This window comes from Rhinolophus ferrumequinum, chromosome 6 (assembly GCF_004115265.2).
Source record: "Rhinolophus ferrumequinum isolate MPI-CBG mRhiFer1 chromosome 6, mRhiFer1_v1.p, whole genome shotgun sequence".
Taxonomy (NCBI): Eukaryota; Metazoa; Chordata; class Mammalia; order Chiroptera; family Rhinolophidae; genus Rhinolophus; species Rhinolophus ferrumequinum.
The window spans coordinates 99,451,798-99,475,449 of NC_046289.1; the positions used below are offsets into that span (position 1 = coordinate 99,451,798).

The 23,652-nt window shown below is 44.8% G+C and overlaps 1 protein-coding gene across 13 annotated transcripts; it reads right to left on the reverse strand.

Annotated features, from left to right (window-relative positions):
* Nucleotides 1-270: 270 nt before the first annotated feature.
* Nucleotides 271-23,650, reverse strand: FAM219B (family with sequence similarity 219 member B). Of its 13 annotated transcripts, none has more exons than XR_004423228.1 (6): nucleotides 5,894-7,429; nucleotides 5,645-5,686; nucleotides 4,795-4,872; nucleotides 4,247-4,380; nucleotides 3,610-3,810; nucleotides 2,775-2,908 (listed from the first exon to the last, which is right to left on the reverse strand). XR_004423228.1 is itself a non-coding variant. In XM_033108472.1 (6 exons), the coding sequence occupies exons 2-6, from the start codon at nucleotides 6,337-6,339 to the stop codon at nucleotides 3,707-3,709; spliced, it is 804 nt and encodes a 267-aa protein (XP_032964363.1). In that variant the 5' UTR covers nucleotides 6,340-6,517; nucleotides 23,054-23,650; the 3' UTR covers nucleotides 2,917-3,706. The 13 variants fall into 13 exon arrangements, 12 of the variants coding, with proteins under 12 accessions (XP_032964365.1, XP_032964364.1, XP_032964373.1 ...); XM_033108472.1 differs by lacking the exon at nucleotides 2,775-2,908 and adding an exon at nucleotides 23,054-23,650 and having other exon boundaries at nucleotides 2,917-3,810; nucleotides 5,894-6,517; XM_033108474.1 differs by lacking the exon at nucleotides 3,610-3,810 and having other exon boundaries at nucleotides 271-2,905; nucleotides 4,332-4,380; nucleotides 5,894-7,255.
* Nucleotides 23,651-23,652: the final 2 nt, after the last annotated feature.

The window sequence follows — 23,652 nt, forward strand, 5'->3', positions numbered from 1 at the left end:
CTGCCCACACTAGGCCCCCTGTACAGCTGAATTCTAGGAAACTACCTTCAAAAAAGTTCTGGTTTTGAGGTGGCCAGTTAGCTCGGTTGGAGTGTGGTGCTCATGACACCCAGGTCACCAGTTCGATCCCCACATGGGCCAGTGAGCTGCGCCCTCCACAACTAGATTAACAACAAAGACTTGACCTGGAGCTGATGGGTCCTGGAAAAACACACCGTTCCCCAATATTCCTCAATAAATTAAGAAAACTGATTGCAACACAAAGATATCTCAACTAGCATTACTGTATTTATTATTAACTTACAGAACTGGAAAAGCCTAAGCCAAGAGTTCTGTAGCATATTCTGTAAATACCATACAGTTCCCTTCCCATGTGTGAGGTAAGCCCAAATATGTGTGAGTGCTCCCCAGGGCACTGTCACCTGCACAATACCCAGCGCTCTGAATTAAGGCAGTTGGGCTCTGGGCACCTCAGTGCCTTTATGGGTGACATTTTAGCCTCAAACTGACCATTTCTATCCTGTGTCAATGCAGTGTCTGTCCCCCATTCCACCAGGTTCCTACAACTTTCCACAAAGGTAATGCCTTGCGCACAGGGTCACTCAGCTCTGGAACACCCTGTCCTGGGACGGGTGCAGCCAGATATACTAGTGTTGATTAACAGCAACAACCACCTGCGGGGCCTTGGTCTTGGGGTCCTGCTGCCACTCTCACCCCCAGCAGCTTCCAAATGCTTAGGTTGCTCTGCCCTAACCAACTCCCCCACAGTAAAGTGGAACCACGCTCGGCTGCCACAGCCACGTTCGGCCCCCACTAGGTTTCCTGTTACCACCAATGTCTTCCTTTACACTGTCCTACATCTGAGCCCTTTCTTCATGTACACTTGTCCACCTCTACAGAAACCAGAGACCTGGATACAGTCTCTGTGGGTGGGCAAGGCAAGGGGTTCAGAACGGAGATGTCTCACTCACTCCCTGTATAGAGTTGCAGAGCCTCCTTCTAGAACAGAAGAACCATCTGCCTCCCCTGCTCCTCAGGCTCTGCCCGCCTCCCTCCTGCTGTGACACTGCTAGATTGCAGAACACAAGTCAGCCACAGCACCCTGGGTACCATCTATTCCTCTCAGTTTCCTGGGAGTTGAGAAAAGCACCAAGACGAATGCCAATCAAGCAATAGCATTAGGCTGATGAGGGTAGTTGACAAATACGGCCTTTTTCTCTGATGTTCACAGTCTGTCAGTCACCTCCCATGGTTGGATGAGAGTCCATGCCATCCCTCATATACTCCTCGTGGCCACAGGATGGCAAAAGAAACAACAGACCAGGCACTTTCCCACGTGGGCCCATGCGCCAATCCTGACCACCATGCCCCTTTGGCTGGGAACCCTGTCCACTCCCATCCAGCGCACACCACTGTTCTAGGTGGGGCAAAAAAAACAACAGACCCACTGTAAAACATACATTCTAGGGAGGGGTGTGGTCTCCCGAGATGCTGTCTAGTAGGGGTCACGGGCATCTGCCTGCTTTCTGCTGTGTTCACACGGGGCAGAGAGAGGCGACGTGGCACCCAGAGGCTTCCTGTGAAGTCCAATCCTGGCATCCACTGTGACGCCCCTGCTGTGGTCAGAGGACTCGGGAGGTCCGTACACAGGCTAACAGTCCACGCAGGGGGAAGGGAGGCCCCCTGCAATGGCAGATTGTCTCCTCAGGCTTGGCCTTGGCAGCGGCACAGCTTGTCACGCCATCCCATCTGAGGCTCCGTCTGTGTCAAAGCCAGCACGGCTGCGCCAGCATACTTCTCACCCATTGCTACTTCTCAATTTAAAAGGCTAAACAAATAGGAAGGCACCCGATTGCTCCCTACAGCTCCCTCTGCTGGTACCAAAAATGGAGGCTTCTGGGGAAGCTCCAGTCCCTTCACCCAACCTTTAGCTCAAAGACGAGATGGAGAAACTGGCTAAGATAAAGGAGAAGAAAGGCGACCAAGGAAAGACAAATATGTACATAGTGGAGCAGTGTTTCTCTAACTAGGGCTGACCAGACTCACTAAACCTACCCAGACAGCTGAACCAGTTGGGGATGCTCTGGGTCCCGAGATTCTGGAAGCCTTGATCCTGCTGTGTCATCAAGCAAGCTGCTGTCCTCCCTGCCACAGTAGGACAGGCACAACCAGAAGAGGGCCAGGGAGCCCTGCTCTACGCTCTCCTGAAGGGCAAACCCGTAACCAATCTTAGAGGTAGGAAGAGGAGAGCTTAACGAATTTCTTAAACTGGTCCCAAATAGTTAAGTTCTTTTTCAAAGATTCTCGGCTGCAAGCCACAAGTGCTATTTTCTGCCTCCACACACCACCACCCAGCACTGCCTGGGCACAAAAGCTCTATTTTTTCCCTCCAAAGAGCATGATAACAAATACCAGTCACGGTATCTTCAAAAGTCTTTCTTAGCCAAACTTGTCACTCACTATTAAGAGCTAGAATTCGTCTATTCCTGCCCTTATGAAAGTGGTTTCGCCAAACTCTGCTCCAACGGCAGAGGAAAAATACAGAATTCCACCTATCACCCAGATGGGGGCCCTGGCCTGAGAAGCACCGGGAAGGGGTAACTGCAGGTCACTGACCTTCCCAGAGGGTCAGTGCCTCCAGTGATTCTGGGGCTGAGGCAGTTCCCACTGCACTGTGACCTATGAAGAGCCAACAGGGCTCTGCAGGTATGGCGAGCAGGGCCCATCTTAGGGGTTCTGTCTACTGGAGGTTACAGGAGGAAGAGTCCCCAAGACAGCACCAGCAGCAGGAACACGTGGAGGAGGACACAGACTTGGGGGGGATGAGGTCCAAGTCCTCATCGTCTGGAATCTCATCCAGGTGATACCCATCCTGGAGCAGCTGGCGGCTCACATCCTGGTTCACCTGCTAAGAGCAGGAGAGAGAACTGTAAGCCAGGCGGCAAAGCAGAAATGACCGCTGCCCGAAAGGCAGACCCACATTCCCCTCACAGAGTTCCCTGTCCATGCTCCACCCTCAGGCCAAGCCCACATCCCTAGACTACAGGAGGTAGTGCCATCTCTTCCTACCTGTGCCTCGCCCAGCAGCGAGGGGTACCCAGGGGCCTGAGCCAGTGCTGTCCAGGCTGCACTGTCATGAACCCCCAGGGGACGTGCTCTCACTAAATACTGAGGCATCTGATGTAAATACCAGACTCCAACTTATGTTTGAAAACCAATGCTCTGACCACTCCCACTGGGAATCCAGACTGGTCCCCATGAAGGCTGAAGAATATGGGACAATGATACCAGAAAAATGGGGTAGCATAATGAAGGAATATGAATTACAGTAGAACGGGGTGGAGAACATGTCCTTCGATGCCAGCAGAGCTCGTTCCCTGCAAAGTGGAACCCGTCAGCCTGGCTTTACCAGTTCCACTGAGCAGAAGGAAAATCAGTCTGGGTGAGTGTAGCACTTTCTCTGACTCTTGGTTAATTTTTCTTTTCTTAGTTTTAACAATCTTAGGCACCCAGCTATTCAAGGAGGACACAATTTACAAACTGCCTCGATTCTCTTTGGCAGAAACTCGGGGGTAGTCAAGGGTTTCCAGAAGAAAAGGGAAGAAATACCAGTAGAGTACAGTCAGGTCCCCAGCACTTCACTTCTGTCAAAGGCAGTGAGCTGCACATGCCACAACTTTATGTCCCTTGTTTCTGTCTGGGACAATCACTGAAAACGTCCAAAAGGCCAGCCCAGGAATATCTTAGTCTGAATTGTTCCATAGATGGAACAACTGAAGGAACAAGTTGTTGGGCCTGGAAGAAAGCAAGCTGGGTGGGGGAGGGAGAGGAATGCTGATCTCAGATCAAAATCAAAAGAAGGGAGACTAGAATTACTGTGTGACACTGGAGGGCAGGTCTAGGGACACTAAGAGCGGGCAGCAGGAGACGTCTCACATTAGTGAGGAAGGCCTAGCTCTAAGAGCTGCCTGAAGAAGGAATGACGTGTATGTGTTGCGGGGAGGGCAGGCAGCGAGGTTTCTTGGAGGCAGTGAGTACCCGGTTACAAGAAACATCCAAGCAAGCAGAGGCTGGTAAGCACTTAGCTGACATTTATCGAGAGGATTCCCTTTCCTAGTGGTGGCCTGGACTAGAAGACTTGTGAGGTCAGTTCCAGCCCTAAGGGTCCTGGATTTTCAACAGCCCTCCTTAGACACCTATAGCTCTGCTAGCGGACAGGGGCAGAGTAGAAGATTGGAGAACCAACCGGAATCTGGCACAGTGCCGTGCATACAGCAGGCACCAGACAAATGCCTGAAGCCTGGCCCCGCACAGGAAGGCTCTGGACTTGCCTCTGCAGAGGAATACCCGGAGGAGTATGTGGATTCCAGCTCCCCATCACTAGGAGAAGAGGCAGACAGTCAGTTCAAAGGGATGCCTGTGGGCACAGTTGCAAAAGGCAAGGTGGGGAGCATGCAAGGGGGTCTGCAGGCCTTAGGAAGCAAGAGCACACCACACAACTCCAGCCCAGAATCTGCTGTGAGTACGAATGGTTCCTTCAAGGGCTCCAGCAGGGACGGTCACTAACACTAACAGTGCAATAGGAAGTCCCCAGACAAGGCTGGTGCCCCAAATCCAAGAGCAGCACGAGTCCTGAGTCCTCTAAGCAAGCCATCTTGGGAAGGGATAGCGCTCCAAAGACAGCCCTGGAACATGCATAAGGCTCTGCGAAGAGCAGGAACTAGTGAAACGACCAAGCAGCCTGCAGTTTTACCCAATCACTCCCCAAGGGGTACTTTCAAGGGGAGCACTCACCTGTCAGAGTCGAGGGACACGAGGTTTTCATCTGGACTCTGACTAAGCGCAGTATAACCCTTGTTAAACTTCACTGACCTGAGGGGAGATGGGGGAGAAATCAAGCATAGATGAAGTACCAGCATTGACAGAGAAAGCCAGGGTCGTCGCCCTTATAGAAAAAGAACGGACTGCACTACTCCTGACTTGCCTTCTACCTGGTCACGCAGCCACCACCGCCAGCCATGTATCTGGCTCCAGCTCCTCAGAATATGCACTCCCTGCACCGCGCCCCCTAGTGCACGGGAGGAAAGAGCACACCTCCTCTTTCATGAATCAGAAAAAGCAATCCCCACACACCTAAATTTAACCGGAGAACAGAAAAAAATGCACTGCTCAGGCAAATCCCCACACCCGAGTTGCAGCTCTTGAATCTATAAAAGAGGCACTGGGAAATGTCCTACGCAGCCCTCAGAGAGTAACCATTCTGTTTTTAACAAATAACAGCACTGGCTGTTCTCACTGCTCTCCATCCTCACTCCTAGGGACCCAGCCATTATGCTCCCCCTAACTTAGTGAATGATTCTATGCCCTGACAAAACTCTCTTATTCCACAGCACTTTCCCTGACACAATCACATCTTTAAGGGGGGTTGGGGTGGAGGGGAAGGTCCTTCCTCTTCCTACTTTAAAATAGTGAACCTGACAGGTTGGCGTCAGGGGAATCCCTAGCTCCGCCTTAAACGTGCGTCCTCTGTCTCCCAGTGCGAAGACTAAGGCCTTCTCTGCAAACTGCTTGCACAGAGGAGGTGGCGCCCGCTGACACCTTTTCCCTGAAGAGTCGGGGCGGTTCGGCGAGGCCCCCAGCATGCCTTTTCTCCGCAGAACGGCTTTGGCCAGGTCCCGGTGCTTCTCTGGAAGTCAAAGGGCCCAGGTCAGCGGGGTCTCCCCCACTCTGCCGTGTCTCCCAAACGCCAGGAACCCACTCTTGCTGACCAGACTTTCGGAGGCGGGAGCAGGCTGTAGGTGCCCCTCCGGAGTCGCCCCGGCGGGGCTCCGGAGCCCTCACGGGGGACGCGGCAGCCCGCCCAGGCAGAGCCCGCCCATCGGGCTGCACTCACGCAGCTTCGCCTGGAAGGAAGGCGCGCGCATCACCATGTACGGCCCCCGCTTCTCCACAGCCGCCGGGCTCCGCTCCCCCAGCCGGGGGATTCTGCGGTCGCTTCGCCCGGAGGGCGGCTCCGCAGCTCCTGCCACGCGGCCCGGGGCCTCGCCGGGCCGGGGTCCGGATGTAGATACCCGCGCGGCGTACCCGCTGGGCTCCACGGTCGCCATGGCCTGGCCACGCCCCGCCGAGTGGGTAAAAAGCAGTCAGCCGGGCAGGAGGCGGCCTTTGAACACGATGGCTGCGCGCAGGCGCGGGCCGTGCCTGCACAGGCTTCCGGCCCCGCCTGCGGTAGGCGTGGCCCGGCTGTCCCGCCCTTCCGTGGGCGGGGTAGTTCCAGTCCCTCCTTCTGGCCCCCTGCCGATCTTGGAGTTCGTCTGAACCTTTGGCTGTCGAGGCCATTTCTTTCTCGAGTCAAAATCAAACATTGGTGTTTATGGAGGGCCGCGGGTGTGCGCACGCGGACCGAGCCGTTTACGCTCCTGCACACACGTGCTCTCCGCAGTTTCCCGGGTCAAATGGCCACAGCCGGACTTCCCCAAGGGCGGGCCCTGGAGAGCTTGGGTTGAACCTGAAAGAGCTGTAAGAGAAAGGGAAGTATTAGCGCTCTTCTCCAGAAAAGGAAACAGGCCCGAGGAGAGGGTCAAGAGCCCTGCGGAGGTCATATAACTAGAGGCAGTGCCAAACCCACGTTATTTCCAACACTACGCGGTGTTTGAGACCTTGGGCGAGGCCAGATCCTCTATAGGCCTAGTTTCCACATTTTAAAATAGAACCAACGTCACTAACCGTCGTACAGCGACAAACAAGGGTAAAATAGGCTGTAGAAAGACGGGTGAAAGTGCGCTGAGCCTGCGTGTGTGGTAGGGCACCGAGCTGTTACTGCTCTTGACTTCTCTGGCCCTCAAGGGATATGCTTGTAACTGTCTGGAAAGAAGCTTGTAGATCCTTGTAGGAACTGCCAAATCTCATGAGGCTGTCCAGAGGCTAATTTATTGGCCTCCACAGGGTAAGTCAACCATGTGCAACTTCTGAGCCCCCAGGGGCTCGACCACCCAAACAGTTGAGCAAGACTATGCATTAGGATAGAAAAAAATAATTTAGGGATGGAGTGTTTTAAACATTAGAAGCACAAAGGAATGCTAACCGTTTTGATAGATTCTACCCATTTTGACTGCCAGGAACGGCAATTTCCTATGACTTAACTTAATGTTGAAACCTCCTGACCTCCCAGTGAAGCTGGTTACTTACCCCTGCTACTCAATGAGACTGAGACTTGGTCAAATTCACTAGTTAAGTGGTAAATCTAGAATTTGAACCCAGCGCCCTGTGGACTTGAAAGAAATGATTTTTCTCATGGCTATGTTGCCTATTAAATTGATGGGGACTTCAAGAGTCAAAGAAAATGTGATTGAAATCCACTCAATGTCACAAAATCTCCAGGAACTTGTAGTAAAAAAGAGGCAGAGTGCCCTAATCCAAGCCCCTCCTGAGTCTCATCATTAGCGCTCAGTTAATTGCTATGTGATTGAACATGGACCCTGAATCCACATTAATTGCTCTGCCACTTGCTGGCAAGTTATTGAACCTCTTTATGTCTCAAGTTTCTTTAGCTGAGAAGTGGGGATGATAACAGTACCTGGTTAATAGCATTGTGAAGTTTAATTGTCATGTGCTTGAAATGGCACTGAGCATATGGTAACCACTCAGAAATGTAATCTGACAAAGCTTACACAGTGTTTTAAGTACTCAGTGTTTATTCTCTCACTTGGCTGTGTGCTCCCCAAGGCCAGACTGCCTTACTCACTTAGCATCCCTTGTTTTTAGCACAAAGTCATAGTTATACATATTGGTTGAATGAATGTCCTGATTCCTCCTCTTTAACTTTTAGTTAATTTAGAATCATAGAACTTTGGGGCTAGGAGGAATCTTAGAAATTATATAGTCCAAACTCAGTTTATTAATGAAGAAATTGTGATTGCCCAACTTTCCTGGCCTGGGTGTGGGCAGTGCTCTTTCCTGTTTTAAGATATTATGTTCACCAGGAATCTAAGAAAAATAAATTACTCTCCACTCCCCAAAACAAACACAAAGAATAAAGACTAGGTTGAAGCAGATGAGTCTCCTGGCAAGAACTGCCACAGCACACAGGGCACAAAGCCCCTCTTCCTCCCCTTCTACTCACACCGTAACCCAGAGTGACTGTGCTGGCTCCCCTGCTGGCGGGGGACCCTCATATCCTCCTGTTCATCTCCGGTGTAGCAGATGCTACGCCAGGCCCTACAGATCTAATGATGACTACGACAGAGAAAGCAACTCCTAGTTGATTCCCAGTCTCCTTTTATTCTTTGTTGTTGGGGGTGGAGTGGAGGTACATTCTTGGCTGTTAGGTGCAGACTCCCACGCTGGCTTTCAGGCCTCCCTGCCACATTGGGCAATCACATCTTTATCCTTGGCTCCAGATCATGGGACTCCTACCCATTATCTAACCTTCCTCAGTACTGGGACAGATGAATCTTCATCATCAATTGAGAATTCTGGTTCTGCTGTCCACTGGCAAGTATCTGGGATTAGGCTTAGGAAGGGATGGGGAACAGTGGTGAATTTTTTTTTTTATTGAGGTATAATTGACATATAACATTATATTAGTTTCATGTGTACAACACAATGATACATATTATACATGGCAAAATGATAATCACAATAAGCCTAGTTAACATCAATCACCATACATAGTTAATTTCTTTTCTTTTTTTACTCATGATGGGGACTTTTAAGATCTACTCTCTTAGCAACTTTCAAATATGCAATACATTATTAACTATAGTCAACATTCTGTACATTACATCCCCAGGATTTATTTTATAGCTGAAAGTTTGTACCCTTTGATCCCCTTCTAACATCCCCTAGTTCTAACAGTTTTTTTCCTGCAACCACCCATCTGTTTTCTGTATCTATGATCTTGTTTTGTTCTTTACATTCTACATGTAAGTGAGATCATACATTATTTGTCTTTCTCTGTCTTTCTCTACTCATTTCATTTAGCATAATGCTTCAAGGTCCATCCATGTTGTCGCAAATGGCAAGATTGCATTCATTTTTATGGCTGAATTGTATCACACACACACACACACACAATTTCTTTATCCATTTATCCATCGATGAACACTTAGGTTGTTTTCATATTATTGTAAGTAATGTTGCAGTGAACACAGGGGTGCATATATCTTTCTGAATTAATGTTTTCATTGTCTTTGGATAAATACCCAGAAGTGGGATTGCTGGATAACATGGTAGTTCTATTTTAAATTTTTTGAGGACCCTCCATGCTGTTTTCCATAGCAGCGGCACCAATCTGCATTCCCACCAACAGTGCACAAGGGTTCCCTTTTCTCCACATCCTTGTCAACATTTGTTATTCTTGTCTTTTTGATAATAGCCATCCTAACAGGTGTGAGGTGGTGTCTCATTTTGGTTTTGATTTGCATTTCGTTGATGGTTAGTGATGTTGAGGATTTTTTCATATGCCTGTTGGCCATCTATATGTCTTCCTTGGAAACATATCTTTTTAGTTCTACCCATTTTTAAATTGGATTGGTTAATTTCTGTTACAGAGCTATATGAGTTCTTTATATATTTTGGCTATTAACCCCTTATCAGATATATTATTTGCAAATATGTTTTCCCAATGAGTTGGTTGCTTTTTTGCTTTGTTGGTGGTTTCCTTTGCTGTGCAGAAGCTTCTTAGTTTCATGTGGTCCCACTTGACTTTTGCTTTTGTTGCTTTTGCTTTTGGTTGAAGTCAGATCCAGAAAATCATTGCTAAAACCAATGTCAACTTTACTTCCTATATTTTCTTCTAGGAGTTTTATGGTTTCAGGCCTTATATTCAAGTCTTTAATCCATTTTGAGTTAATTTTTGTGTATGGTGTAAGGTATAAATAATCTGCTTTCATTCTTTTGCATTTGGCTGTCCAGTTTTCCCATCACCATTTATTGAAGATGCCGTCCTTTTCTCCTTTGTTGTTGCCATATATATGTGGGTTAAATTTGGGTTTTCTATGCTGTTCCATTGACCTATGTGTCTGTTTTTATGCCAGTATCATGCTGTTTTGATGACTATAGCTATGTAATATAGTTTGGAATCAGGGAGTGTGATGCCTCCAACTTTTTTTTTCTTCTTAAGATTGCTTTGGGCCGGCCCGGTGGCTCAGGCGGTTGGAGCTCCATGCTCCTAACTCCAAAGTTTGCCGGTTCGATTCCCACATGGGCCAGTGGGCTCTCAACCACAAGGTTGCCAGTTCAACTCCTCGAGTCCCGCAAGGGATGGTGGGCAGCGCCCCCTGCAACTAAGATTGAACACGGCACCTTGAGCTGAGCTGCCGCTGAGCTCCCAGATGGCTCAGTTGGTTGGAGCGTGTCCTCTCAACCACAAGGTTGCTGGTTCGACTCCCACAAGGGATGGTGGGCTATGTCCCCTGCAACTAGCAATGGCAACTGGACCTGGAGCTGAGCTGCGCCCTCCACAACTAAGACTGAAAGGACAACAACTTGAAGCTGAATGGCACCCTCCACAACTAAGATTGAAAGGACAACAACTTGACTTGGAAAAAAGTCCTGGAAGTACACATTGTTCCTCAATAAAGTCCTCTTCCCCTTCCCCAATAAAATCTTTAAAAAAAAAAAAAAAAAGATTGCTTTGGCTACTCGGGGTCTTTTGTGGTTCCATACAAATTTTAGGATTGTTTGTTCTGTTTCATGAAAAATGTCATTGGAATTTTGATAGGGCTTGCACTGACTCTATAGATTGCTTTTAGTATGTACGTTTGAATACTATTAATTCTTCCAATTTATGAGCACAGAGTAGCTTGCCATTTATTTGTGTCTTTAATTTCTTTCATCAATGTCTTATAGTTTTTAGTGTACAGGTCTTTCACCTCTTTGGTTAAATTTATTCCTAGGTATTTTATTCTTTTTGATGCAATTGTAAATGGAATTATTTTCTTAATTTCTCTGATATTTCATTGTTAGTTTATAGAAATGCAACACATTTTTATATATTGATTTTGATTCCTGCAACTTTACTGAATTCATTTATTAGTTCTAGCAGTTTATTGTTTTTTTTTGTGGAACCTTTAGGGTTTTCTATATATATTATGTCATCTGCAAATAGTGACAGTTTTATTTCTCCATTACCAGTTTAGATACCTTTTATTTCTTCTTCTTGCCTAATTACTCTGGCTAGGACTTCCAATACTATGTTGAATAAAAATGTTGTTCCTGATGTTAGACAAAAAGCTTTCGGTTTTTCACTGTTGAGTAGGATGTTAGCTGTGGGCTTGTCATACGTATATGGCCTTTATTTCATGTATGTATTTATGTGTTTTGGTAACCTGCTCCCCCAAACAAGGCTTGCCCTTTATATATGGCCTTTATTATGTTGAGGTACATTTCCTCTAAACCCATTTATGAGTTTTTATAATAAATGGATGTTGAATTCTGTCAAATGTTTTTTCTGTATCTGTTGAGATGATCACACGATTTTTACCCTTAATTTTGTTAATGTGGTATTTCAGGTTAAGGATGTTGAATCATGCTTGCATCTCTGAAATAAATCCCACTTGATCATATTATATGATCCTTTTAATTTATTGTTGATTTTGGTTTGCTGATTACTGTTGGTTTGTTTAATTTATTGATTATTATTTGATTTAATATTTTTTGATATTTGATTTAATATTGGTTTAATATTTTGTTGAGGATTTTAAAATCTGTGTTCATCAGGGGTGAATTTTTTTATCCAGCAACTTCTGAGGCTTTCTTTCCCATCTCACCAGATTTCACTCTAGCCTTCGACTTGACACATCGTTGGTATAGCACAGAGAACTAACAGATAGAGCCCATGAAGCTGCAGGTCTTTCTGGGCTCTCAGGTCACTTGCCCCACCTTCATCCCATTAATTCGTGTCACTTCTCTCTAGGGAGAGAGATTTCCCAGTCTTTGGAACATCCTCATATGGCACTGCCTTACCCACTTTATATATGTATAAGAAACTGATGAGTTAACTGACTTTCCTAAGGCCACAATGTTGTAGAATTGAGAGCTGAATCCTTATCTGCCTCAAAAGACTGTCCTCTTTTTATACCAGTCAGGTGTGTATTTTTTTTTTTTTTTTAAGATTTTATCGGGGAAGGGGAACAGGACTTTGTTGGGAACAGTGTGTACTTCCAGGCCTTTTTTCCAAGTCAAGTTGTTGTCCTTTCAATCTCAGTTGTGGAGGGCGCAGCTCAGCTCCAGGTTCAGTTGCCGTTGCTAGTTGCAGGGGGCGCAGCCCACCATCCCTTGCGGGACTCGAGGAGTTGAACCGGCAACCTTGTGGTTGAGAGCCCACTGGCCCATGTGGGAATCGAACCGGCAGCCTTCAGAGTTAGGAGCACAGAGTCCCAACAACCTGAGCCACCAGGCCGGCCCCCAGGTGTGTATCTTTAATGTTATGGACTGAATTGTGTCATTTTCCCACCCCCAGCCCCCAAATTCCTATGTTAAAATCCTAACCCCCAATGTGACTGTATTTGGAGATACAGCCTTAAGGAGGTAATTAAGGGTAAATGAGGGTAGGATCCTAATCCAATAGGATTGGTGTCCTTATAAGAAGAGGAAAAGACACGAGGGTTGTGCACACAGAGAAAAAGGCCTTGTAAGGACACAGCAAGAAGGCAGCTAGCTATCTGCAAGACAGGTAGACAGACCTCATCAGAAACCAACCCTGCTGGCGCCTTGATCTTGGACTTCCAGCCTCTAGAACTGTGAGAAAATAGTTTCTGTTCTTTAAGCCACCCAGTCTGTGATATTGTTATGGCAGTCCTAGCACACTACTATAAATGACAGTCTCCAAAATTTCAGAGAGAAATGCGCAGAATCTGCCTCCAGAGCATAACACTTGTTCCAACAAAATACTTTTAGAATTGAAACACTGGGCAGAAAGCTAATCATAACTGAAGGCATGGCCACAGCTGTGGAGAGCATCATGGCACTTGTCTCTGTTTTTGAATGAACTTCCCCAATGCAGGAAAATGATGCAAAACTGGGCAAAATGAACAATGCCTTTGCAAAATGTGAAGATGGACTCCCGATGCTAGGGACAAGCTCACTGGCAACTAGCTAAATAGACAGCAAAAACCATGGTGGCAGCTAGCAAAGCTTGGTAAAGAATGGCTAGGCTACAACCATTTTCCCCAGCACCACGCTCATGATGATGATTTTAATAATTAAGGCCTAGTCTTTCATTCTCTTTATAACCCTGCAAGGTAGCTCCATTTTCAGATAATAAAACCGAAGCATGGGATGGGTAGATAACTTAACCAGTCATGTGGGTAGTAGATTGGAATGTGAACACAGGTCTGAACCCCAACTTTATTTCCCCACCTTATTATGGTCATAATGCAACATATTATGCTGCATTACATTGCCTTACATCAGCTGATGGGTAGATGCAATAAAAAGATGCTAGGGCATACTGTCATCGTGTCCCTGTTGAGGGGATATGATTGGAATTTCCCATCATCTATGCAATATTCTTACCAAAAACATTTAACTGGATTTTAATGATGAGGAAACAATCTGGCAAATGCAGATTGCCACCACCACTGGTCTTGACTCTTTCTTTTCTTTTTTTTTTTAAGTGTTATTGGGGAAGGGGAACAAGACTTTATTGGGGAACAGTGTGTACTTCCGGGACTTTTCCAAGTTAAGTTGTTGTCGTTTCAATCTTAGTTGTGGAGGGTGCCGTTCAGCTTCAAGTTGTCCTTTCAGTCTTAGTTGTGGAGGGCGCAGCTCAGCTCCAGGTCCAGTTGCCGTTGTTAGTTGCAGGGGGCACAGCCCACCATCCCTTGCAGGAGTCGAACTGGCAACCTTGTGGTTCAGAGCCTGCACTCCAACCAACTGAGCCATCTGGCCACCCGGGAGCTGAGCGGCAGCTCATTGACTTCATTCTAGTGGCGGAGGGCGCAGCTTGCTGGCCAATGTGGGAATCGAACCGGCAGCCCCGTTGCCCAAAGCTCGCGCTCTAACCAACTGAGCCACCCGTCCACCCCTGGCCTTGACTCTTTTGAAAAGTAAACTATTTTATGCCAAACTTTTTGAAGCATATTGACAGTATTATGGTTATGTAGGAAGAGAAAGTCCTTATTCTTAGATGTCTACTTAAGTATTTAGGAGTAAAGTGTCATGTCTGCAACTTGCTTTCAAATGATTGAGGAAAAAAGTGTGTATATATACTAGATATAAAACAAATGTAGCAAACCATTAATTGGTCTGAAATTTTTCAAAATAAAGAGTAGGAAAGAAAAAGCTAGAGACCCCATTCTGTTAGGATAGAAGCCATCAAGTGGTGGAAGGATCCTCCTCTTTACATTGTGAACAGTATTTACTCTTTACTTCTTTTAGGTAGAGCTAGAATCCATCAAGTTAAAAGACGTACCTGTTTTCTCCAGCACAGCAAAGGAGTCAATCCAACTTGACCAATGGGGAGGGGGGAGACATAGACATTTGATGGCAGTAAGAAATTTATCTAGTCACCTTTACTTTTTAGTCATAGGCTTGTGATTTAGATGTTTGCTTGCTTTGAAAATTTCTATTAATTTAGATTAGGGGTTGGCAATCTTCTTCTATAAATGGCCAGGTAAAAAAATGTTTTTGACTGGGTCCATGATGGCGGATTAAGTGGACGCTATGCCTGCTACCTGCCAGGATCACATCAAAATTATAACTAAATTATAGAAAAATCAACCTCAAGAATCATCTGAAGAGCAGCTGAACAGAACCCCTACAATAACTAAGGATATAAAGAAGAGGCCACATTGAGACTGGTAGGAGGAGTGGAGATACGAAACGGGCTGATCCCAAACCCACAAGTGGTTAAACACCAGGAGGAGTCCTGTGTGGGGAAGGGGAGTCCGCACAACATCTGGCAGTGAAAAGCAGCAAGGACCGTCTGTCCTGGTGAAATAGAAAATGGCTGGAAACCCAGACATCCTCTTAAATGGCCTGCACATAGACTCGCTTGCAAACACTCACCTGGGATCTGGTGTAGGGGTGGCAACTAGAGAGGTGCCAGAGACACATGAGGAAAGACTAAGATGTGTGGCACTGGAGTGAGGGCTTTGTCCCTGTGTGGAACCTGACTCATGTGCAGCCTAAAAGAGGGCATTATCTTTTTTATGTTGAACCCTCCCCTAGAAGGCCAAATCTGAGACTGCGTTGGTCTGGTAGAATCCACGTGTGTGCACCACCTTGGTGATGCCGTGTCCCTGCTCCACCCAGCTAGTGCTGCATCACCCAGGACACTCTCAGCTCCTGGGCAGCCGGCCCCGCCCCACAAGCTGCAGGAGACTTTCATAGCAGGGGGTGGCCCATGGCAGCCTGGAGAACTCTTGGTGCCGGGCAGTTGGCCACAGCTTAAGCTACTTTTGGGTGTCTCACGGGGATCTGTGGACCTGAGGTGAGTGGTGGCTGGCCACAGTGTTCTCAGGGTGTTTTGCAAAGTGGTCATGGGCCCAGCACTGGCTCAGGAGCTGAGTCTGCAGACTGTGAAACCCACAAGCCATGCTTTGTGACTCCCTGGGGCCCTGCGCTGCCCAGCTAATTGCTGCATCACCAGGAACACTCTCAACACGAGGCTAACCAGCCGGGCCTGTGAAACGAAGGAGACTCTTTCAACGGTTTAGCCTTAGAGACAGCTCTTAGATGGCAACAGGGCTGGGGCGGAAGGGCTGGGCCTTTTGCTAAGCAGCCCCAGGTCCAATACTGGTGGCAGCTGGCCTCAGTTCACAGTGAAGCCAATCCCACATGCCTCTGGGTCCAGCACAGGCAGCAGCCAACCACACAGCCAGCCTGGGAGTCAATCCCACTCATGTGCCGGGTCACAGGCAAGACTGAAACTGTCCTTCATGGGAGCCCCTCCCAAGAGAAAAATCACACCAGAAAAATCACATGAAAGCACTATCCGGTTACCCCACAGGTGGTACACCCAAAGGGTGGTCTCAACAGGCACAAGAGCCCACTGGGGTGATGCCCCCTCTGAGGGGTCTGCCCCCACACAGCAGCTCCTATACTGTACATGTAGCCAATCTACACAGCCAGCCTGTGAGTCAACCCCACTCATGTGCCAAAAATAATCAAGGCTGAACTACTACAGGAGAATACATACAACAAAGAATGGACAGTCCTGGAACACACGCACAGGTGACCAGGGAGACTGCACCACTGGACCACACAGGACACCTACTACATAAGGCCACGTGGCAAAGACTGAAAGACATGGGAGATTTACCTAATACAGAGAAGCAAACACAGAGAGGCAGCTAGAATGAGAAAACAAAGAAACACGTCGCAAATAAAAGAACAGGAGAAACATCAAGAAAAAGAACTAAATGAAATGGAAGTAACCAACCTAACAGAAACAGAGCTTAAAACGCTGTTTATAAGAATGCTTAAGGAACTTAGTGAGAACTTCAACAGAAAGATACTGCACAGCATGAAGGACACAGAAACCATAGAAAAGAACAAGTCAGAAATAAAGAATACACTAGAAGGAATCAACAGCAGATTAGATGAAGCAGAGGACTGAATCAGTGATTTAGAAGACAAGGTAACAGAAAACACCCAATCAGAACAACAAAAAGAAAAAAGAATAAAACAAAGACAGTTTAAGGGATCTTTGGGACATCAAGCATAACAATATTTGCATCATAGGAGTACCAGACAGAGAAGAGAGGGAGCAAGGGTTCAAGAATCTCTTTGAAGAAATAATAACTGAAAACTTCCTAACCTGGTGAAGGAAATAGACATAGAAGCCCAGGAAGTATTAGAGAATCCCAACCAAGATGAACCCAAACAGGGCCACACATTATAATTAAAATGCCAAAGGTTAAAGACAAAGAGAGAATTGTGGGGAGCCATGATTTCTTGTTTATTCTGTAACCTTGCAGACTGGCTCAGTTTTAGCTCTTAAGGCGTTGTCTCTGCTTACACCTGGAGGGTGCTTGCAAGCTGCTAAGGAAAGAGGTGGGAACGGCCAGTTCCCGGACACAGATCACTGATGATTGTCAGGGTAATTGGTGGGCTTTGTCATTGAGATAATGACTTTGGGAGAGTTTCAGTGAGTCTGTAGTTCATATGTAAAAGTTGCAAATTTTACTTTCAATGAGGAAATGCTCACTCGTGATTGTTAAGCTGCACGTACACAAGTGGTTTATATTGGTAAAGGAAAGTAAACTCCGCGCTTCAGGATCACTGAAGACCGGCCGCATCATCAATTGTGTGAGTGTCTCTTTTTCATTCCCACTCCCCTTGTCAGGAAGTGTTCGACTCGTAACGGCTGGTCCGCTACAGAGAATCTTAAAAGCAGCAAGAGAAAAGCAGTTAGTTACCTACAAGGGAGCCCCCATAAGACTGTCAGCTGATTTCTCAACAGAAACTCTGCAGGCCAGAAGGGAGTGGATGGAAATACTCAAAGCGATGAAAAACAAGGGCCTTCGACCAAGATTACTCTACCCGGCAAGGCTATCATTTAAAATTGAAGGAGAGATAGAGAGCTTCCCAGACAAGAAGAAGCTAAAGCAATTCATTATCACCAAGCCAATGTTATAAGAAATGTTAAAAGGACTTCTTTAAGGGGCTGCCGGTTAGCTCAGTTGGTTAGAGTGTGAACTCTTAACAACAAGGTTGCCGGTTCAATCCCCATATGGGCCACTGTGAGCTGCACCCTCCACAACTAGTTTGAAACAACTACTTGATTTGGAGCTGATGGGTCCTGGAAAAACACAAATAAATAAAAGTTAAAAAAGAAAAAGAAAAAGACCTTTTTAAGAAGGGTGAAAACAAACAAAAGATAAAAATATGAATAATAAAATGACAATAACTATGTACTTATTAATAATCACTTTAAAATGGAAATGTTGAAATACTCCAATCAAAAGACATAGGGTAGGGGTGGCTGGATGGCTCAGTTGGTTACAGTGTGAGCTCTTAACAAGGCTGTCGGTTCAATCCCTGCATGGGATGGTGGGCTGTGCCCCCTGCGACTAGACTGAAAACGGCAACTGAACGTGGAGCTGAGCTGTGCCCTCCACAACTAGATTGAAGGACAGCGACTGATGGGTCCTGGAAAAACACACTGTTCCCCAATATACCCCCCTCAAAAAAAAGACAGCTACTGTTCACCAACAGAACCCAAACAAAACATTAAAAAAAAGAAAGAAAAAACATAGGGTAGCTGAATACATTAAAAAAACAACACCCATGCATATGTTGTCTGCAAGAGACCACCCACCTCAGATTGAAAGACACACAGAATGAAAAAGGATGGAAAAAGATAGTACATGCAAATGGAAAAAGAGAAAAAATCTGGGGTAGCAATACTAATATTGGACAAGGTATTTTAAAACTAAGACTATAATAAAAGACAAAGGATATTATATAATGATACAAGGATCAATCCAACAAGGACATAAAAAATTAAAAAATGAGCAGAGAACCTGAACAGACATTTGTCCGGAGAACATACAAATGGCCAATAGACGTATGAAAAGATGCTCATTAATCATCAGAGAAATGCAAAAACCATAGTGAGATGTCACCTCACAACGGTCAGACTGGCCATCATCAATAAATCAACAAACAAGTGTTGATGAAGATGTGGAGAAAAGAGAACCCTTGTGCATTGTTGGTGGGATTGCAAATTGGTGCAGCCACTATGGAAATCAGTATGGAGGTTCCTCAAAAAAATTAAAAATAGAACTATCTTATGACCCAGCAATTCCACTCCTAGATATTTATCCAAAGAAATCCAAAGCACTAATTTGAAAAGATATATGTAGCTCTATGTTTACTGCAGCCGTATTCACAATAGCCAAGACATGGAAACAATTGAAATGCCCATCAATAGACAATTGGATAAAGAAATGTGGTACATATACGAGGTCTGACAATTAAGTTTGCGAACTTGTTGCAATGATGTTGCTAACCTTGTTTCATATCAGAGAGATTATTCATTATGAATCGGTAATCAACTGGACAGTTAACCAAGTTTACTATTTGGAAGTGCTGAAAAGGCTGCGTGAAAGTTAGAACTTTGCGCCAACAATTCATGGCTCTTGCATCACACCAATGCACCAGCTCACACAGCACTGTCTGGGAGAGAGTTTTTAGCCAGTAAACAAATCACTGTATTGGAACACACTTCCTGCTCACCTCATCTGGCCCCCAAAGACTTCTTTCTTTACGAGAAGAAAAAGGAAACACTGAAAGGAAGACATTTCGATGACATTCAGGACATGAAGGCTAATACGACGACAGCTCTGATGGCCATTCCAGAAAAAGGTTCCAAAATTGCTTTGAAGGGTGGACTAGGCGCTGGCGTCAGTGCATAGCTTCCCAAGGGGAATACTTTGAAGGTGACCATGGTGATATTCAGCAATGAGGTATGTAGCACTTTTTCTAGGATGAATTCGCAAACTTGTCGGACCTCGTATACAATGGAATATTACTCTGCCATAAAAAGAATGAAATCTTATCATTTGCAGCAACATGGATGGACCTAGAGGGGATTACACTAAGTGAAATAACTCAGACTGAGAAAGACAAATACCATATGATCTCACTTATTTGTGGAATCTAAAAAACAGAATGAACAAACGAAACAGAAATAGACTCATGGATACAGAGAACAAACTGATGGTTGCCAGGTGGGAGAGGGACTGGAGGGATGGATGAGAAAGGTAAAGGGATTAGGAAGTGCAAACTGGTAGTTACAAAATAGTCATGGGGATGTGCAATACAATGTGGGAAATATACTCAACAATATTGTAAATACTTTGTATCGTGTCAGATGACGACTAGACTTATTGGATCAATTCATAAATTATATAAATGTCTAACCACTACGCTGTACACCTGAAATTAATATACTGAATGTCATCTATAATTCATCTAATTGTACAGAATGTACAGCATAGGGAATAGTCAATGGTATTGTATTAGCTATGTACGGTGTCAGAGGGGTAGGAGACATGTTGGGGTGGTCACTTTGTGAGGGGTGTGAATGTCTAATCACTGTTGTTTTGTACACCTGAAACTAATTAAAAAAATACTCAGTAAAAAATATTTTTGACCTTGTGACCATGCAGTCTCTGTTCCAACTACTCAACTCTACTATTACAGTGCAAAGTAGCCATAGATTGTACAACGTGAATGTACTTTAATGCCACTGAATTGTACACTTAAAATTTAAGTTGTTAAATTTTGTGTATCTTACATTTTTTAAAAGCAGTTATAGATAATATGCAAATGAATGCACAGCTGGTGTTTCAGTAAAACCGCATTTATGCACAATGAATTCTGAATTTCATGACTTCACATGTCATGAAGTATTATTCTTTTATTGATTTTTCAACTATCTAAAAATGTAAAAACAATTCTTAGCTTGCCAACAGTACAAAAACAGGTAGTGGGCTGGATTTGGCCCAGGGGCCACACTTTGCCACCTTTACCTTAGAGAAAAAGGAGATACATAATGTAATTTAAAAGCTAGTGTGTATTTCTGCAGTCTAAGGTGTTGCTGTAACAAAGTTTAAGGGGTTTAAAAGCATTTACAAAATTTATCACAATACCCATGTTTCTACAGCACAAATGACTTACTCAGGTAAAAACTAAATTTAGAAATCTCAACAGAACTTAAGATGCAAAGGAAACAGTAACCACTGCTTTCCAGCTACCAGTTAGATCCAGCTACATACTAAAAATCTCCAGCATGTGAAGGGATTAAGTACAAATTGGCTGATACAAAATAGTCATGGGGATGTAAAGTACATCACAGGGAGTATAGTCAATAATATTGTACTATGTATGGTGTAGGTGGCTACTAGACTTACTGGGGGGATCACTTTGTAAATTATATAAAGTCTAACCACTACGCTGTACACCTGCAACTAATGTAATACTGAATGTCAACTGTAACTGGAAAATAAGTGCCAATACCGTAGTCCACCATCGCCATCTTTCTAGTCACCCTCTTGGACTTGAGGTTCTCAGGAGTCCTCCCTCACACCTACAATCACTTCACCCTCAGTTCCACTGCAGAGAAACTAACATGTGTTGAACATCCCAGTATGCTAACAACTTCACTTAATCTCATTTAATCCTCTCAAAAATGGCTTTTAGAAGTCATCCATTTGATTTTATGGATATACACTTGTAAAAATTCAAGCTGTATACCTTAAGATTACCACATTTTAATGCATGTAAGTTATACCTTACTGACAAATCATTACAAAAGCCATTACCCAAGTTGAAACACCCACACAAAAAGCAGGAGACAGACATTCATTCATCAACATGGAAAATAAGTCTTGACCTGGCAAAGGGGAGAAAAATAGGTTTGTAAAACAGCATGTAAAAGTGTACAAACGAGCACAACAGAGAAACACTTGGAAAGCTGATCACCAAAACTGGTGAAATTTTAGGTGTTTATTCTTGTACTTTTCTATATTGTTTCATGAGCATGTATTATCTTTATAATGTACGAACTATATGATGAAGAAAACCAGTAAAGATATTTTTACTTGAAGGAAAAAAGGCCACCACCAAAACTTCCTTTAAAATAAAAAAAGTTTAAGTCATTCTTTATTGTGCTTGTGTGTATCTATCTATCTATCTATCTATCTATCTTTGAGATATTCCAAAATATTTATTTACAGATGAAATGAGACCTGAGATTTGATTCAAAATATTTGGAGTTGGGTAAATGAGGATACAGATAAGAGTGGCCATGAACTGATAATTGCTGGAGTGATGAGTTTATAGGAATTTATAATACCATTCTACTTTTGTAAATGTTTGAAATTTTCTAATTAAAAGTTTCTCTCCTTTTCCCTTCTAAGTGTACCTACTCAGCCATTAGCCACCTTCACATTTGCCTCCAAATGGCCTTCCTCAGAAATCTCACTTTTTGTTGTCTCTGTCTCTTTTCAGAGTTCTAGAACCAGCCTGCCCACTAATGCCTGAAATGCACCAAGGCCAGAATCAAATGCAGTACCCTGTCCATCCTGCGCCAAGCTGCTCTTTGTACTGACTCCTGTTTTCTAGGAATGGCACCATCACTCAAATCTGTAAAATGCGTCTTCCAAGAGTTCTCATTCCTCCTCACCAAATTAACTACAACTCAAGAACCTGGCTCTCAAAGTTCTTCTCTTTCCATTTCTACTGCTACTAACCTAACTCAGAAATCCTCATTAAGTTATAACCATGCCGAATAGCTTCCTAAATTGTGCTCTTACCTCATCTGTCTGGGCTCCAATTCTGTCTCTCCTGCTCATGCTCTACCTTCAGTCCCTGGCACAATGCTTAGTATACAGTACCTGTTCAATAAATGTCTGCGGCATGAAGAACATCATGGTACTTACTTTACCTTGCAGATACTTGTGAACCTACGTTCCCTCTTTAGGCTCCTCCCATGACCTTAAGGGCAGAAACCATTTTGTCTTCCTCCTGTATGGTAAGAGCCCATGATACAAACATGGTCCCTTTTCAGTTAGCTAGAGTAAATCCTTTAGATCTGGGTAATTAAAGAAGCAGATTTAAGTGTGATTATGTATGCACATAATGCTGATAATATGGGAGCTGTCAAAAAAACCCTTCCTCCCCACTCGAATGGTGCAAAAGCCAAACGTGTCACACAATTGAAATTACCTTTGAGCTAAAGCCCTATCTAAACAAACACCCCCAATCCTTTAGGATTGAGCTTAAACATCACTGCCTTTGTCAGTACCCATATGTATGTTCATAGAACTTTCAAAATCTGCCATGCCATCTTTATATATGTGATTATTCTGTTAACACCTCCCCCCCAACCCCCAATCTCTAGGATTTACAAGGGCAGGAAAATGTTGCTACAGAACTATGGCCTACCAACTACACATTAAATAGATGTACGTGGCTATTTTAGTTCATTTCACATTTCTACTTCTTAAACGAGGGGAGGGGGGCTTTCTGGTAGCGAATCAGCCTTTTATAAAAGGTCACTAGTGTTAAAAACCTTCCCCAAACTGATTTTACTAACCTTTCCTTACATGGCTGTGGGAGAGAAGACATCTACATTTCAGCCTAACATTAATCCTATTCCCCAGATGCTGCAGTCGGAACTGGGTGTAGGAGAAGTCCAGCAGCTGCTTTCCAGCCTTATAGGGCTCCTAAAGACAGGATATGTTTATTTTATTAATTCTCTCAAAAAGGTAAACTTATTTATTCAGTTCTTCAAGCAGAAAGCCTCCAAATCTGCAACAGCAAATTCTTTGATGTCCAAGGCTACTGTTGCGCTGCCGGAAGAACAGGTGGGGAAGGAAAGGGACACTAAGAGGGGGCGGCTGCCACACAGCGTGCCCACAGGGTTATCTCCGTGACTACTCTGGAACTATTTCACCTGTTCGGGGAAGGTACACAGTTTCACCTATCCTGGACCACCAATCCCCCAAGCCCAGGGCGCTCTGCTGGCCCTGTCAACAAGGAAATCCTATATAAATGACTTGTAGCCTTCAGCTAATTTACCAGCCAGTGCACCCAAACATGTTTATACAGCTGACACTCAGGTCAGATTGTTTCCAGAAAATTAAAGCAGTTCTCTTAGCAGATGGTAAAAACAAAACTGAAACCAATGGACCT